The following is an 18,246-nucleotide window of genomic DNA, read 5'->3' as shown; positions in this document are numbered from 1 at the left end:
TCAGATAGCAAAAAAATGTGAGACTCATTATATCCTAATGTTCCTGAAACAATGATGATGAAGAGTGAAAAAAAAAAGGCAAATTGCGGCGAATCCTTCTATTATATATACATTTTCTGTGTTTAATTATATAAACGGAAAGCGCTTACGTTGTGCGTACGAAAGTGTCCCTCAATTAAATGTGACAGGTTTCAAGAATTCGTCAGCGCTCATCTGAAACGTATTGATTTTGGAGTGAAGATTTTTTTTACTGCAAAATCAACAGTTTGTTACTAGTTTGCAATAAATATGGTAATTCATTCATTCACAATTAGTGGAAATTCAAATACGATACTTTGGTACAAGCAATTGCAAAACATTGCGTATTTTGTAATTGCTTGTACTTTAAGTACTAGGACGAACATAACTGAGAGATATGTGCGAAGGATATGAGTCTCGGAATTCAGCGAAATGTGATGATAAAGAATTAATTTCCTTAGCAAATGAAGATTTATTAAATGATAAACATATCAATGCTGGAAATCAGCATGGTCGCATCTGCCAAGAAAGGAGGAAATACCTGAAAAATATATTTTTCATATTAATTAAATTATTAATAATACGTCAACTATTTTAATTAATCATTAAAAATTGATTGATTTTAATCAATTTTTAATGATTACTTCTGCCACCATTTATACACTTATTAAATGCAATGTATTTTTATTCTATTTGGAACTCGCCACTATCGTATCAGATTATATGTGATGCAGGGGGTAAATTGATGATTTGAATCATTCTTCCCAATACGATCTGTTGTAGGCAACCAATAGTTCCTAGAACTGTCAAGCTGTAACACAAACAATTAGCTTAATAGTAAACACAAATTGTGTATACTAGAATACTAGAACTTGCAACTAATCTACGAACAGTGTATCAGCTTGTAAGTTCGTTAAACAACAAATACTACATTACCCTAATCATCTAAAAACAATTTTAATACATGAATTTGCATGATTTGTATTGTATTTAAGGTTAAGGATATATAAACCAAGAGGATTATTTATTTATAATATATCGTAGATTCTAATTGCGTATATAGAATAATGTATGAGGACCAATTACAGGCTACACCAATAGAAGAAACTCTAAACCACTTAAGTAAATTGGAAATTTTTTGTGTGTTTTTGTTTTTTTTTGTATGTAACTAATTACAAGTGTTCTTGCAGCCAGCAGTCTTGATTTTAAGCTGAGTGCTTGTGATTCATGTGAAGATTACTTCTTTGACTTGGAAGCGAGCATCAATTTGGATGAACTCTCACCCAGCAATTGCACTGGTGAGAATGATGAGGAGGATTGTGAGTACAATATCCTATTCAGTGATGAGCCTCAGTTGGAAGCCACTCCAACATGTAGTACCATTGAAGAAAATCAACTTGAGGTATTTCAAATGTTAACCATTTAACATTTATTTGTAATCACTAGGGTACTATAAAATTCTGTATGCATATTTCAGAATATTGATATTGCAGATAGAATTAACTTATTCTTTCTTTTTACAGTAGTTATTTGATTGGTTACAAGACAAAAGTTATTTTGTATAATTTACTATGATTTGAAGTTAAGTCTTCACAATTAATTTATTTTTTTACTACAGTAATAGAGTTCTGGTAAATGAACAATAACAAATAATTGAAAATTGAATGAGTGAAGATGTGAGTTATATTATATTTTAGATGTTGGCCAGTGAGAAGGTCACCGAATTGATCTTGACTCAGCCACAGATTGAGAACAATGCAGAAGAAGAACCAGAAATACAGAGTAATACAGAAGAAGAACCAGATAAACAAAATAATACAGAGGAAGAATTAGAGAAACAGAATATTTCAGAAGAAGAACCAGACAATGAGAACAATTCTGAAGAAGAGGTGGAGGAGGAAGGTTCTTGTTTATCTTCTGACGAAGATCTAGCGGAGCATCAAGTACACAATACGCTGTTGAATAAACAAGTATTTGGTTACGACTCTGATGAAGATCCGGATGATGAATGGACGCTCGATGATGATAACGAGAACTCCGAGAGCAGCGGAAATCGTATGGCTTCGAAACGCTACGCCGTATACACAGGGTCTTTGAGTACAGAAAGTAGCGAATTGACTTTCTTCAAAGAGATTTTCGATGATGAAGTTATACAGAATATAGTGGATCAAACGAATTTATACGGTAAGCAAGAGTCGAAGAAGCAAACGAAAGATTCTCCGGCTGTCTTTGTGGAGGTGAGCAAAGACGAGATGTGCGCTTACTTGGGTTGCTTAGTTCTAATGGGTATTCATAAACTGCCATTAATTGACAATTACTGGAGCACCGACCCGGCGCTCCGGGTGCAATCAATTGCTGAAGTGTTGTCCTATAAACGTTTTAAGAAAATAACTGAATCTTTACATATTAATGTTAGTAGTAAAGTAGTACCCAAAGGCAAACCGAACTACGATAAGTTATATAAAATCAGACCTCTCTTAGACCATTTGAATCAGCGCTTCTTGGAACTTTACGAGCCCTCGAGTTTCATCGGTCTCAACGAAAGCACCTTTCACTTCGATCAGAAATGCCAGAAAAAACAACTGTGGCCGGTAAAGTATAGGACTTGGTGTCTTGCTGATTCTCAGAGCAACTACATAATGAAAATACACATATGCCCTGGAAGTAATCAAGATGTTTGCTTATCTACACTTGCAGATCTTTGCGATCCTTTAAAAGGAAGCAACTGCGTAGTGGCGCTCAACACCAGCGCAAATTCGTACAGTCTAATGAAGAAGTTACTGGTAAAAAATATTTTTTCTTGTGGCGCCGTTCCGCCTAACAGTATCGAAGTTCTGAAGGACACAAGCGATTTGCAAAAGGAGCAAGTTTTGTATGCAGCAAAATGCTGCGTTGCTGCCATCAAATTGGTCGATAACAATAAACCTATTGTGATGCTCTCCACAGTACCCAACGTCAAGAAGGTTTCTTGCATCTCTCGCAGAGTTGGCGACTATAAAACAGTAACAGCTTTACCAAAGGTAATCAAGATGTACAGCGACGTCATCGGAAGCCTCAACCGCTTCGATCGTCGCAAAGAGTCGTACGCAATTGGACGCGTAACAATGAAATGGTGGCACAGGATATTCCATTTCTTGCTCGATCTTGCCATTTCAAATGCATTCGCCCTGTATTCCCTCTGCCATAACAACACAAGGAATCAGTTAGCATTCCGTATACGTCTCGCCAGGCTGCTGATTGCCACGTACGCCTCGAGGAAGAGGAAAGAAATTGCTCCCGTCTTCTACATGCCACAAAAAAGAGGTGTTGTATCGGTTCCGGATGAGATAAGGAAGGTGCAGTTAGGTTCACACTTTCCCGAAACGGTTAAAACCTGGAGGCGTTGTCGCAAATGCAGCTCGAGGAAGGTCGAGAAACGCACCAAAATCATTTGCAGCACCTGCAAAGTTCCGCTCTGCATTAATCCTTGTTTCTCCGCATTCCATGAGTAATTCTATTCGAAATACCGAATCGGGTCGATTAACTATAAATTAAAATACCCGATTCTAAAGTGGTGCCAATACCAGTATTTATTTTACAAATAGTATTCATCAGTATTATGTAATTATTAAGTTAGCTTAAGTCCCAAAATGATCTCATTTTACCGTCTATACTGCCCTAAAACCTGCATCCTTGTTTGCTTATCTACATGATAGATCGTAACTCGCTGTTAATGGATCTCTTTCAGGATGCGTCGTATTTATTTCATCTTATTTGATTGTTTATATCAATGTTTTGTTTTATAACAATATACAATAGCAACTACTAATTTATTTATTCATCCTTCTTACACTACAAAAACCAACCAACCCAAATAAAATTTAATCATAACGAAACTCATCTCTGCATCTCATTTTCTCTGCTTTCTGGTTCAAGAAATAAATATTTTAAAGCTTTATTTTGTATATTTCTTTGTTCTACAATCTTCATTAGATTGGAACTGTATATCTCTTCAAATCTGCTGGAAATCAGATATGAAATCTTCTTGAAATTTAAACAACAAAATAAAGCTGAACAAGGAAAAGCAAATGCAGCTGAATGAATATGATTTCTTTCTCTTAGATACCTTCAAATAACAATGAAACTATTTAAAAATCTATATTTTAATAGCTTAATTTTCGTTATTTTAATAAAAAAAATCATAATTATATAGTCGGCTTTAAAATATATTTCAATTTGATTGACTGTCAATAATCAGTTTTAATTGATTTTGTATATTGTTATTGTAAATTCTTTGGAGAATTCTTGGAGTCTATTTATTGTTCTCATAAACTATAAATGTGAACTCTTGCTTGCAATTCTAATGTCTGCAACCCAAATTCCCAATGTATTACTATCTGCAAAAAAGAAAAATATTAAAACCACGAAAACATCAATCAGAAACGTACTTTATTTCTTCTGTAACTATACTATAAATTCTAACTTATAAAATATTTCTTATAAAACAGTATTAAATTTGATTAGAACACGCTTTTACAAGATTTCTCTTTAATTTTTAATATATTTATATATATATATATAATGAAACTAACGATTGTTTTTTTTTTTGGAAACAGAAACGGATTTTACAGTGTTTTCTTTTATTTACTATTTATGTACATGTGAACGGTCGCACGAGTGTGCACAATTGCAGTAACTAAAGTAAAAATAAAAAGGGAAAACGAAATTTACAAACTCTAGTTTAATGTCGAAAAAGAAAACTATGAAATTGTACATATAAATGAAAGGAAATCAATTGAAAACAATTTCTTAATATTTTTTTTTAAACAATTTAAAGATGTGCAAACAATAACAACGTATATATTTATATGCGGGATACGTTCAACGCGTATCTCAGACAGACTTAAAGTAAATGTAAAATGACATAATATTGATACTCCATAAAATTGCATTACCATTATACGACTCTTATTTTGCAAATATATATATATAAAAATATTCAATTTTAAAAATTGTTATGGAATATTAATATTACTTTGTACCATGATCCCATTGACGAATTATTAATGTCATGTTAGATATCGGAAAAATTCTTTTGACATTCTGAACTTATCCATTGTTGCACTAGATTTTCAGTCTCGGAATTCAAAGCCGCTGTAATATCGGGGATCATACGATTTCTCAATTGCTTTTTGGTGGCTTCCATGAACTGAAAATGGTAATTTAGTAAGCGATTGTATAAAAAAAGGTAAATTAATTAATTAAATACCTGTGCTGATTTTGTGGATAATATTGTTAGCAGCGTGTTGACGCTCTCTTCAAAAGTTTCCGTCTCGAGAACTTTGGACACCAATCCTAACTTTAAAGCCTCAGATGCCTCCAATTTTTGAGAAACGAAAAGTAATTCGCTAATCTGCAAAGACGATTATATTTAGTCAATCTGGAAATGTTGCTGTCATTGCTAATTTATACTCACGAGAACATTTTGCGACAGATGTGGAAGTAATAATAGAGATCCTCCTTCCGCCATGCAGCCGATGTCAGCATTGGGTATATGAAATGTGGCAGAGCTGTTCGAAACAACCATATCGAATAAAGGTAACATAGTAACGCCCAGGCCAATATTGTTTCCATGAACACCAGCTACAATTAGCTTGGGGAAATTAGCCAGGGCCAGCAAGAAATCCCTAAACAGAAGAAATCATTTAAGTCAAGCTATTCCAATAGTAAACTAGCCTATGTAAATATATACCTGACACTTGTAGCCATTTTCTTCGCAAGATTTTTTCTGGTGACTTCCTTTTGCGCCACTAATGACTTATACTTGATTCCTTTCATAAACGAATTACCCGACGATGTAATATATGCTACATTGCAATCAGCGTCTTGCTCCAACTCTTTCAATATTATTGAAATCTCTTGCATCATCTAGTAAAACAACAATTCGTTATTAGTTATTCACGAACAATCATAAAACAAAATACCCACCTCAATCTTTAAATATACATTATCCTTATCGTTGCAGTGTAAAATAATTTCAACGACTTGGTCAACCTTTTTAACCGTAAAAGTTTTAAAATCGTCATATTTGTCGTCATCACTATCAACAAGCTTATTAAACTGTGCCTCGTTATGATCAATATCATGACTGTCGTCCTTTTCTTTCCTCCTTTTCTTGATTGTATCTAAAGATGTGTCTGCTTTCCGTCTGATGGCCCTGACTTCTCTAACTTCCCTAACTTTTTCTTTAATTTCCTCGTCATCTTCCATATCAGAATCATTCTCATCTTCGCTGGAAAATGAACTACTCGAATGTCTGCGTATAATCCTAGAAGCATCTGCATTGGATCCAGGCGAACCTGGAGAACTGTAAATTGAACTTCTCACAGAATCTCTAGATTTTTGTCGGGACATCGCTGTAATTGGTGCAGGAGACGCAGATTTCTTATGTGTCTTAATTAATTGAATCGGTGTACCATCTTTTTTTCTCAAAGCCTTAGGAGATACTTTATCCGTATTAGTTTGCAAATCATTTAATAACTCATTTGTTTTACTCATCAAAGATTTGTTAACCTTCTTGGTTCTAGAATCATCTTCGGAATTTTTAAATGAATACAGCATATTTACTGCGCCTTCGTCCATAAGCAATTTATCAACTTCTGTTGGTCTCTTTTTACCCTTCAAAGCAGCCAACTTCTCGTTCGTCATTTTGTTGTCTAATTTATGAGGGCTAACTGCTTTCACCAAAATCTTCTTTTCAGGTTTTGGGGATTCCATTTTTGGACTTGTTTGAAGTTTTTTAGAACCATCCGCCTTCTTAGGTATCTCATTTTTCTCACATTTTTTCAGGTCGGCCTTCTTCAATTCCTCCTCCTTCAACTTCTTTATTGCTACGAGTTTTTTGTCCTCGTTGCTGACCTCTTTCCTAACGACAGTAATAAGTCTATCTTTGTTGTTTTCACCAGTCTTCAACATTTTCTTTGGTGAAACCTCATCAGGATCCCAAATAATTTTCTTCTTAATAATTCTAGAACTTTTCGTTATATAATTCTTAGAATTTGATGGTAAATCTATTTTCTTAGTTGAATCAGAAACCGGCTTCGTTGGGGACGGTACGTTAGACTTGGGTTCTGGTATAACTTCCTCAGACTGCTTCCTTTTCCTTGTATATGTTTTCAACGGAACAGAACTTGTAAACCGCGTAGGTTTAGGAATATCATCTTCCTCTTCCCTCGCCAGATCAGTTCTATTTCTTTTAATCTTTCTTAAATTTGGTACTTCTTCTATTTGTTTCAGTGATTTTTCTATATCATCTTCTTTGCTAAAAGTAAACTCGTCTTTTTTCGGAGGCACGGGCCGCTTTGCTTCAACAGGCGGATCATCTGGTAATTCTCGCAATTGCTTTAAGGCTATCGCTCTTTCCATTTCCTTAGTCATTATAAATGGTTCCTCTGGTTCAGGAACTTCTGGTTCTGCTTCAATTTCAGGTTCTGGGTCATCACCATCACCCTCTAATATAGCAATAAGATCAGAATTATTAAATTGTTCCTTCTTAATAATGTGCGGAGTGGAACCTTCAACTGATTTCTTTTTACTAGGAGCAAGCTTTTTTGCTAACGTCTGAGTTAACCGTTTCGCAAACAAATTTTGCCCAGATGGAGATTGTTTACTGCACCTTTTTGATCTCTCCATAATCTCTGCTGTAATTTCTTGCTTGCTAACAATTTGACTGGTTAAATTTCTGTACGGAATCTTTACGCCCAACCTCGGCTTTGGAGGCGCTTTACCATTTCGGAAAGGATCCACTGAAGGATTTTCAATGTTACGTCCTAAAACATGACTTGGAACTTTGGGCCTGGGTGCATTCTCTACATGCTAAAAAAAAAATTTAATATTAATGTAATTAATAAATTTCATAATGATTGCTTTTACCTCTACGTGATGAGATCCATCCTCATCCATAACAATTACATTATCCATAGTTTCTACCAAATAAACTTGACCATTTTCATCTGTTACTTGCTGTACAGTAACTGTTCCTTCCCTACCATCTGGAGTACGAACAACAATTTCCTTCATTTCAGGCTCACCTGAAGCAACAACTAGAACAGTACCTTCTTGAGTGATCTCCTCATATTCCTCTAATTCTTCTTCTTCATCTTCAGTTCCATTAGATTCCTGATTATACAAAGATTCTTCAGAAGCTTTACATTCATCTACTTTGATAATGGTGGCCTCTTCTATATGCTCATGTTCTTCATCAACTATATCTTTATGATCTTCAATTTCACCTTCAATGACTTGGATATTATCTGGTACTGTCTCCTGCATATCATCAATAATTTCTGTTATTTGTTCTGTTGATTGATCCATTTGCTCCAGAACAGTTTCTTCATGCTGCTCAACAGAAGCCTCATGTTGCTCTGTGGATGATTCAAGTTGTTCAACAGATGTCTCATCTTTTAGAGAAACCTCATATTGTTCTACTGATGCCTCATGTTGCTCAATAGATTCTTCATGTTGTTCAACAGATTCTTCGTGTTGTTCAATAGATTCTTCATGTTGTTCAATAGATTCTTCATGTTGTTCAATAGATTCTTCATGTTGTTCAACAGATGCTTCATGTTGTTCAACAGATGCTTCATGTTGTTCAACAGATGCTTCATGTTGCTCATTAGCCACTACATGTTGCTCAATAGATGCTTCATGTTGCTCACTAGCCACTTCATGTTGCACTGTATGTTCCTGGTGTGGAACTTCAGTTTCAACAATTGTCTCATTTGGAATTTCATCTACTGTCTCTGGAATTTGTTCAATAGTCATAGCTACCTCTCCTGACTCATCTTGTTTTAAACTAGTGTCTTCATTGCTTTCATTAAAAGACACCAACATAGGTTCTTCTCTCACTTGTTCAAGTTCCTTTACAATAGGTTCATCTACCTCCATGTCGTCATCCTTTGGTTCAGATGCTGCACTATCATTATCTTCAGTGAGGATGTTAGTTGCTTCAACCATTGCAACATTTTCACCTTCAAGAGATTGTTGAAATTCTGATACTATGATATTGGCAACCTCACTTTCAGTTGCACTAATTGTGTTAGTAGTATCTGGTGGAGGCACATTCTCTCCATTATTTAGCTCAAGTTCTTTGTTTGTTTCCATTCTAAAACAAGGAATTCATATGAATTAGAAAAACACTAAAACGAATAATCGCTACGAATTAGATCAAGAAACAGACTCGCAGATTCACATTTTTGTAGATTTAGCTCATTATATATATGTGCATGCATGTACATACACACATTACAAATGGGCCCAACTGATTATCTATATACTTACATTTGGTATAACTAAACAACAACTACATCGGCTTTGCGATATTCACTGAAGCATATCCTTCCGATGCTTTGTAGTGATTTCAATTATCGTTTTCTATGGATATATTTTAAAATATTTTCTTATTTACAACACAAGCGACGCTACAACGCCATTTTGCTATTCAGAAAATACGTCATTGGATCCGACGCCAAACAATGTTGCCAATGCAAACAAACACAGCAACTGATGTTTTATATTCTAAAAGTAATATTACAAATGATTTATTAATTGTTTGTGAAGGCGTCTATTCATATTAAATAACTATTGGTGAATAATCTGCAATTCACTTTAGTATATGTCAGTACAAGCAACTAGGTATGATAAACAAACAACATACAAGCATTTAAATACTGTTTGTTTTTCAGGTTTGTTGGTACGGTTACAGGAGATGCGCGCCAATGTTCAAATTTTGAATATTTTCTGGCTCGTTTCTATTTGTATTTATTAAGTTTAATAATTTAAAGGAGGCAACATCACGTACAAATAATTATAAAAAAAGTATATAATTTTTCAAGAATATAGATTCAGTGTTAATTTCATAGAAACAACGTAAACGAATTACAATTGACTTGAGACAATTTGATGGTAGCAAAGGCCATGCATGAAGCGCATGAAATGCAGTTGCATGAAATCGTAACGAAGCTGCACGAAGGACGTGAGACAGGGATGAATCATTATAAATATGCGACTATATTCATGCCACATATTCCAATTTTGACGTTTTGTGGCCTGTTTCATCGCGTTTGCTGCAGCCATGTTGACCTGCATGAAAATATTTTTCTTGTTTTATGTTTAATTTTAATTAAGTTTAATTTTGTCAGACATAATGCCTAAGTGCGATGTGAAAACTAGATACATACCAGCAACCTTTGCTTGGACATTATTGTTAGGTGCAACAACATTGTTCTTCTATTTTCCGTAAGTCACAAATAGCCAGAATCTATCGCCAATTTTGGTAAAATTACTCATTTGTTTCAGTGCCCAATATTATATTTTTCGTTACCCATGGGTACCAGCATATCAGGGGGTCATAACTTTCTTTGTTTTGGCCAATTTTACATTAGCCACATTTATGGATCCTGGTGTAATACCAAAAGGTAACATTTGAGATACCCACAAATACTCATATGGTACAATTAGGATTAATTTTTATATTGTTTAGCTGCTCCAGACGAAGACAGGGAGGATGATTTTAGAGCACCACTTTATAAAAATGTTGATATAAATGGTATCACTGTTCGAATGAAGTGGTGTGTAACATGTAAATTTTATCGTCCGCCCAGGTGTTCCCATTGTAGCGTTTGTAATCATTGTATAGAAGTAAGATTGCATAATTTCCCTAAGATTGTTATTCACAGAATTTATTGTTTCTTTTTAGACCTTTGACCATCATTGCCCATGGGTGAACAATTGCATTGGCAGAAGAAATTACCGGTTCTTCTTTTTCTTTTTAATATCACTAAGTCTGCACATGATCAGTATATTTGCATTGAGTTTGGTTTATGTTTTACATAAAAAAGATAATCTTTCAAATGTGGAACCAATTATAGCGTATCCTTTTTTTTTACTCATATAGATAAAAACAAGTCAAGTAACTATGACATAATGTTTGTTTTTTCCTTAATGATTTTTCTTCAGTATGGTTCTGATGGGAGTGGTGGCACTATTAGCTATACCAATCTTTGGTTTAACTGCATTCCACATGGTGCTTGTGTCTAGAGGAAGGACCACCAATGAGCAGGTCACTGGCAAATTTAAAGGTGGCTACAATCCTTTTTCCAGAGGATGCTGGGATAATTGCTGTTACACACAATTTGGTCCACAATTTCCAAGGTATGTTGTCATTGTTTATTTTAAAAATCTTATCATGTTTTGAGCATGACTGGATTATTTAAATGATGCACAATTGAATCACTGCCAAGGAAATAGATAATCAAAACAACAATACAATAACTAGTGTTTGGTAAATGAAGATATGATTATAAATTTAAAAAAATCTACTATATTCATATGTTGATAATGCAAAATGAGTAGAAGAAAAGTATTATGATTCATTGTGATTCTTTGGCAATTTTCTGTTTACCTTTAGATTCTTATTGGAGTAAATACATATATTGATTTAGTAGTTTTCTATTCATAATTGTTTATATTTCATCAAAATATATGTTTGTTTTGTAGTTTAATGAAGCCTAACAAATATGCAGTGAAAAAGAAACATTGCTTACATGAACCAATAGCAACAATCACAAATGACAGTCAAGTTAAAACTTACATGGACAATAGTAATGGAGTTAGAAATATGAATTCGAATGCATATAATAAGGTAATAATAATTGCTTGAGATGTTGTGGTCTTGTTTTTAACTGCAATTGTGTATTAAGCTATCACCTGGACGTGACGGAATGGATCCGGATTTGGAACCTTCTGCGTCACAATCCCAAGACTGCGAACCGACTCCTCCTTTACAGAGACATGGTTCTAAAAGCAACTTCTTCCTACCTCCGATCGACGGAGAATCTCCCAGACATCCGCGAATGCAGTACATACGGCATAGCCCACATCCTCGACCACGAATTATGGACTCGACCCGAAGTGGAACACCAGAAAGCCTGGGCCCACAACGACCATCACCGACCACCCAGCAAAGGATAAAGTCACTAGGAGTACCGACACCCATAGCTATGTCTAGTCCCGTCAGAAGGTAAGATGAGCATCGTATCGAGGACAATCGGTCATAGCACTTGATCGATTGCGGTAGCAAATGAGAGCTGTACGTAAGAAATTTAGTACGGTCTTATGTGGTTTTTTTAGGTGGACGTGACAAGGATGCTTGATGCTTTAGCTGTTTTATTTTATTTGCTAGAAATGTAGTTGCTTCCTCTCCACAGATCTAACCCCAGCACCCCTACACAGCCCCGAAGGCCAGACTTCATCGGCGTGTCCTCGAACCATCAGGGTGTCGGTGCTCCATACTACGAGTTCCAGCCAAACCAGTGCCAACGACCACCAGTATCACAGGGATACGGAAGTCCGCAGCGACGCTTCATGTCCGAGGGGGAGCTAGTGCAACAGATGCACATCGTACCTCAGCAACCGAGGAGCAACAATACCGTTGACAATATTAGAGAGTTGGCGAACTCCCCGCAGCGCGGCGTCTACATGTGGAAGGATACATCCCCTGGGTACAATCCGCCACCTCCTCATCCCGATTTCTACTGTTCCAATCCCACTAGTCCCACACAGCAGGCTGCTTATCATGCTCCGCGATATCATCCGCCTGTACGAGGCGGCGTTTCAGTTTACCCTCCTCAAAGTCCACAAGTTCATCGTAAGAAGCCAATGGGAGCTGGCACTCCTACGATACACGACGCTCGAAGACGCCCAATGTCCTTCGTCCGTGCTTTGGAGATGACCGATTCCGTAGAGCTGAACTCGAATGCGACCAGCCATTCGCAGGGCAGACCCTCCACTCCAGACCGCACCAGCGTCTACGATATGAACTACGAGATATCTGTATAGGGACGGTGTTGGCACTCTCGCTTCGCCGAATGAGTGCATTACGTTTCTCTGCATCAGAGACTACCAGTAGATACATTCCGTTGGTAATGAAACGGTTCAAGTCCTTTGCGAAAACAAATACGAGAATTAAGCGAACAGAAAAAGAGAAGAAACGAAAGAAAGAAAAATACAAAAAAAAACGAGACAATGATGAAGGGGGAGGATGAGAGAAAAAAAAACAAACTACCTACTTAGTGTGTGTAAAACTATATGTTATTTGTTGTTAATATTTAAATCTTTTGGATTTTATCCGCGTGAATGTGTTTTGTTCTGATGGTAAGTTAAGGCAGTCTTTAATTGCGAGTGACGCTATTGCGAGGATGTCTATTGATGGTGCTGAATACCAATTAATTTTTATTTATGTATATATTTATTCAAGATTTCTATTTATTTTATTATTATTTTCACATATTATGCCGACGCATTTACCTTATACTGTGGTAGCGTCACATCATCATTACCCTCCAACATAAGATACTAATTATTTGCCTTAATTTAAGTAGTAGAGTGCGTTAATTTGTTTTTATTTGTTGGTCTTTTTAATGTTTATCCATTTATTCCCATTTTTTATTAAGAATTTACTTTCATGTCGTTTTATTATATAAATACTATTATCTTAATTATAATTATTATTTGATGAAAAAAAAAACAAACAAGAAAGAAATTAACTACGTGTGAACAAATGGCAGCTATAAGACTGTGTTAGATTTTGTGGATAGAATTGGTATAGACGAACTCCAAGAGAATTATTAAATTTTTTATTTTTAAAACATGTACCTACATAAGTTTCTGATACTGACTAAATGAACATTTAATACATGCATTGGGCTCAGGCATTATTTACAATTTACATTTTTTTTATACGAAATATTTGTTGAGTGTATAATGATATATAACATTAACGTTGTAAATATATAAATATATATTAATTTAGTACCCTTAATATTTATTTTCAAATTTTTATTTCAAACAAGAAACAAATCAATATAGATATATATAATTTAATACAATTATTTTATTTACTTTACCCATCAATTCCTTCCTTTGAATGTACTTTGTTAGTGCAATTTTTAATTTAGAAGGTTCAACTCTTTATAAATAAAATCAACTTTTAGTAAAAAAATATACATATTTTATTTTCAAATTTAATTACTTAGTAATAGTTTTTCCATAGACAACAACCAAAGGTTTATCCTTCAAAATGAACCCATTTGAATTCACCAAAGCCTTTTGTGCCATTTCAATTGATCTAAACGTAACAAAAGCTTGCCCTTTCATTCTTCCTTCTTGCATTAAACGAATATCAAAGTTGCTCGACTCTGTCGAATCACCAGCAACATTATATTTTCCGTAAATATATTCGAGATCGCTTTGCTCAACAGATTTCGCTATATTCTTAATGTACAAACGACAACTTGGCACCCCAGGGTGATAATCCTTAAATACTGGAAGGACAGTCAAGTCCTTCAATGGAATCCTGTTAGCACTCAATTCTTTATCACTAATGAAAGTTCCTTTGGGTTCCTCGTCCTCAGCAATTTCCATTTCTGTTACTGTGCTACTATCTGGACCATTAGACTCAATCTTTGAATCTAAACATTCACTATTTACTTTCAACTCTATTCGACGATTGATTATATTTACTTTATCAAATACTTGATCTGCATTTTGTTCTTTGTGTAAGGTACCTGCCTGTATTACATTTGGCTTAATAAATTTAGGTCTTTTTATTGCTTTCTTCTGTCGTAAAGTTCTCTTAACAACAATATCTTTACTCCTTTTCTCATCTGGTTCACTTTCAATTTCTGACTCCGAAGAAGATTCTTTAACATTTACATGCTGCTGTTGCTTGGGTTGTGGTTGTTCTCTAATTGGCAAGTCAGCTATGTCCACTGAAAATGGTGGAGGTAAATTCATTTTGTTCATTAAATGCAAGACCTGTGTGTAAAATTTTGGCACTGATGCTAAGGCATGTGCAATATTATTTATTGTAGACCTATTAGCCTTTGGGTACTCATATTGGAGATATGGAGGTGGTGGTTGATTGAAGGCAACTGAGGAATTGAATGCATTTATCTTAGTTATGAAGGCCTTGTAGAACTTCTTATTTTTAACGTCATCACTTTTATCTGACTTTAACTGCAACTTGCTATAACCAATATCATGTTGTGCATATTCTACATATAATATTGTATCCAATACTTTACTTTGGTGCAATCTATGTAAAACAGATTTGGCTAATTGCTTTGTCTCGAACTTTGCAAAAGCTACTGTTTTTTCTTTCAATTTTGAAGTGATTAGTTTTGTATAGGTGGCCCCAAAAAACCTCAAGAAATCCTCCTTTTCGTCGTTTGTTAGAGACTTTGGTAAATTTTTCACTTTTAAAGTATCCTCGCAAACCATTCTTGAAGTCTTCTATATAAAATCACAAATAAAACAAGTGTCTATAATAGGTTATGTTCTATTATATTATTTCAAATAGTTTTATATTGTTATGTGAGTATCGATTTGGTGCTATAAATAGTACCATAATTATAAAAAATAAAAACTATTATTTTAAAAAATGTATTTATATTAATATTATTTAAAGCTAATTAATAATCTTCATTTAATGTTCATATATTCATATAATGTAAGTGAAGAACAGTTTAAATCATAATATCAATAATTTAAAAAAGTTTGGCAACATAGTAATTGATACACAATGAAAGTTGCCTACCTTGCCTAATGTTGCCTGCATTCTCCAATATTCTCAGTAAACTTCACTGAGCTTCACATTCTTTTGGTTGATCAAGAATTTTGTGAGGTTATGTTGGGTTATGTTTTGAAATTTTGAACATACCACACGTGTATAAAAGATGGCAAAGTTAGGTATTTATTACAGTTTGTGTCCAATTGTGGATCATAAGAGCTTACTAGGAGTTAACGAAGACTCCGAGTCGGAGAACGTAATTGTGACCCTTGGTAAAAATATTGCTGTCAGATATAAGGTAAATTGGAATAATGTTATTGTTGAGTTTATATTAATAATTAAATGAATTTATTGCAGCTATCCGATCAGAAACAAATAAAAAGTTGGCGAACTAAAGATAAATTTAGTTCACCTGTACTATTTAACAAAGAGGATCAATTATATTGTGCAGTCTTCAATCAAACCATTTTGAGAACTTGGAATTGCAATGATGAAAATTTAGATAAATTGAAGAAGATTAAAGTATGTTCACATAAATATTTACTTTTTTACATGTATACTAATGGTTTAATGTTTTAGTTTAATCTGCAAATTCACACAATTTTGGAATGCAATGGTATTCAGTTTATAGTATTTACCAATGGAAATATTAAACTTTTAAAGGAAGCTGTTGACAGCTGCAAGGAATTGAAGCCTGCTAATGTTATAAATGTTGGTGACAATATACAAGACATATTAACTTTGTCAGTGTCCAAGAAAATATACATTGGATTGTTAATTAAAAATAGCAAGGGTACTTATTTCAAATGGACAATCTTTCAAGGATCAAAGCAAGAAGATTTTCAAACTATAAAATTAGAAAGAGATAACTTGGCTTTGAGAGGCTATGTTATGAACACTAATGCAAATGCTGAAATAAATCTTACTACATTATGTAAGTAAAATGATAATTATATAGATTTTTATAGAGAATAATAATTATATTTCTTTAGGGTCTGATGGTAAAATGTGGTCCCACCACCTGAAGGAAGATAGTGCAAATAATGAACCAACATTCTTTACACTATTAGATTGTTTGTCATGCAAAGAGGACGTTACTATAATTTCATTAAATGAAGATTATATTGCAATGTATGGTGCAAATTCTCAAGAAGATGGAGCAAGTTTAATTATATTCAATATACAATTCCAAATACTGCAATCCAAGCAAACCTTCAAGATGTTCACCAGTGGCTCTAAGTTATGGTGCATTGAAAATCACTTGTTCCTCAGTGTGGGCCAGAGCCTGGCTGTTATCCCGTATCATCTTCAGAATGAGCAAATCGCAGCCCTAATCGGCAGTCACAAAGTAACTGTGCAAGATTCCGACATAAAGATAATTCAAGATGTTGCGGTGGTTTCTTGGGAGGAGGACGAGGTAAACGCAAACAATACTACCCGTGTGTTGAAAGGCTTCAGCGATGAAGTCCAAGATTACATCTCCCAAGGTATTCCTGAATCTTCCATCTGCGAAATAATCCTTCCCAAGTACATGGCTGACAACAACATCTCCGCCATAGAGAAGTGCTTGGAGTGTTTCTGCGATATACCAGAATTGTACATAACGAAGATGCTAAATTACATTTTAAAATTGGATCCTAGTTGTTTCAAGGAGACGTCCGAAGGCGACAACAAACTGCCGCCGAATTTAGCACCGATCGAGAGATGTCATTTAATTGATAAATTGTTGATGTTCAAGACAAGTGATAGCATGTTGCTGCCTGTGCTGCGGACGCAATTGGAGTATTCCAATGCTGTTCTACTCTTAAGGTACATCTGCTATTTGCTTTCTGAGGATGGACATTCGCTGCACAAGGATAACGCCGATGCCGAGAACAAATTGATCGATTGGGCGTCCACTGTTTTGGATGCGAATTACCTGAAGATCCTGCTGTCCAAAGACGAGAATGTGATTGAACTGTTGACGTACCTGAACAGCCTCGTCAGTGCGCATCTGTGCAGTGTCGATGAACTTCAGAAGCTGGTGCCGGTCTTGAACAAAGCGACGACATCCGGTCTCAATAATATAGATAGCCTGTATAAGAACTATTCCATAGAGCAATTTAATATTTACATGTAATAACATTTTTAATTATATTATTATTATTGTACCAACTTTTCTGTAGATTACGGAACAATACAATTTAATAAATGATTTTTAACTTATATATTCTTTCATTGTTGTATTTACGTTATTAAAATGAAACTCTAGAAAAGCGGACACGACGAATTTTTAGAGCAACAAGTCTTAACAACACATTTACACAATACTGAAATTCATAGTGATTAATGGCCAAAGAAGAAAGAAAAGATTTGAACACATGAAAATACTATTTCCTATAATATCGTTGACAAATTGAAATTTCTGTTTGTGATTAGTTTGGGTTTAATTTCTTTATACTTTAAATCTAGTTATAAAGCTTTATGATTGCTATTGATATTTATATTACATTAATGCTATGTATTTAAATATACTGACTATATAAACAATTAGTTTGTATTTAATGAAAATGATTACTTTAGTGTTTGGTTGATATGCTGTGATTTTTTTAATAAAAAAGGGTTTTGTTATGTTTCTTGAT

General features: G+C 34.6%; 5 protein-coding genes across 7 annotated transcripts; 3 read left to right on the top strand and 2 right to left on the bottom strand.

The window, feature by feature from the left end:
• The first annotated feature begins 811 nt into the window (after positions 1 to 811).
• LOC108566211 (piggyBac transposable element-derived protein 4-like) lies at positions 812 to 3,888 on the top strand. The gene is made up of 4 exons (XM_017925998.1): positions 812 to 922; positions 1,014 to 1,140; positions 1,209 to 1,420; positions 1,716 to 3,888. Exons 2-4 carry the CDS (start codon positions 1,086 to 1,088, stop codon positions 3,507 to 3,509), a joined length of 2,061 nt encoding a protein of 686 aa, XP_017781487.1. The 5' UTR covers positions 812 to 922; positions 1,014 to 1,085; the 3' UTR covers positions 3,510 to 3,888.
• A 943-nt stretch (positions 3,889 to 4,831) lies between these two features.
• Positions 4,832 to 9,515, bottom strand: LOC108566228 (golgin subfamily B member 1). The gene is made up of 7 exons (XM_017926024.1): positions 9,337 to 9,515; positions 7,930 to 9,160; positions 5,986 to 7,872; positions 5,750 to 5,925; positions 5,474 to 5,684; positions 5,267 to 5,410; positions 4,832 to 5,206 (listed from the first exon to the last, which is right to left on the bottom strand). Exons 2-7 carry the CDS (start codon positions 9,157 to 9,159, stop codon positions 5,072 to 5,074), a joined length of 3,783 nt encoding a protein of 1,260 aa, XP_017781513.1. The 5' UTR covers position 9,160; positions 9,337 to 9,515; the 3' UTR covers positions 4,832 to 5,071.
• Positions 9,516 to 10,073: 558 nt separating this feature from the next.
• Positions 10,074 to 13,521, top strand: LOC108566216 (palmitoyltransferase ZDHHC5). 3 transcript variants are annotated; one of them, XM_017926005.1, is made up of 8 exons: positions 10,074 to 10,293; positions 10,354 to 10,472; positions 10,547 to 10,695; positions 10,754 to 10,926; positions 11,014 to 11,208; positions 11,554 to 11,698; positions 11,757 to 12,076; positions 12,264 to 13,521. In XM_017926005.1, exons 1-8 carry the CDS (start codon positions 10,202 to 10,204, stop codon positions 12,892 to 12,894), a joined length of 1,824 nt encoding a protein of 607 aa, XP_017781494.1. In that variant the 5' UTR covers positions 10,074 to 10,201; the 3' UTR covers positions 12,895 to 13,521. The 3 variants fall into 3 exon arrangements, with proteins under 3 accessions (XP_017781494.1, XP_017781495.1, XP_017781493.1); XM_017926006.1 differs by having other exon boundaries at positions 10,538 to 10,695; positions 12,276 to 13,521; XM_017926004.1 differs by having other exon boundaries at positions 10,538 to 10,695.
• Positions 13,522 to 13,969: 448 nt separating this feature from the next.
• Positions 13,970 to 15,419, bottom strand: LOC108566220 (RNA-binding protein 40-like). The gene has a single exon (XM_017926009.1). It carries the CDS (start codon positions 15,334 to 15,336, stop codon positions 14,083 to 14,085), a length of 1,254 nt encoding a protein of 417 aa, XP_017781498.1. The 5' UTR covers positions 15,337 to 15,419; the 3' UTR covers positions 13,970 to 14,082.
• A 263-nt stretch (positions 15,420 to 15,682) lies between these two features.
• LOC108566219 (nucleolar protein 11) lies at positions 15,683 to 17,794 on the top strand. The gene is made up of 4 exons (XM_017926007.1): positions 15,683 to 15,923; positions 15,983 to 16,147; positions 16,205 to 16,559; positions 16,618 to 17,794. The coding sequence occupies exons 1-4, from the start codon at positions 15,792 to 15,794 to the stop codon at positions 17,742 to 17,744; spliced, it is 1,779 nt and encodes a 592-aa protein (XP_017781496.1). The 5' UTR covers positions 15,683 to 15,791; the 3' UTR covers positions 17,745 to 17,794.
• The last annotated feature ends 452 nt before the right edge of the window (positions 17,795 to 18,246 follow it).

This window comes from Nicrophorus vespilloides, unplaced genomic scaffold, assembly GCF_001412225.1.
Source record: "Nicrophorus vespilloides isolate i.1.1-1 unplaced genomic scaffold, Nicve_v1.0, whole genome shotgun sequence".
In the NCBI taxonomy this organism is placed as follows: Eukaryota; Metazoa; Arthropoda; class Insecta; order Coleoptera; family Silphidae; genus Nicrophorus; species Nicrophorus vespilloides.
This window is presented reverse-complemented; position numbering and strand designations above follow the sequence as displayed.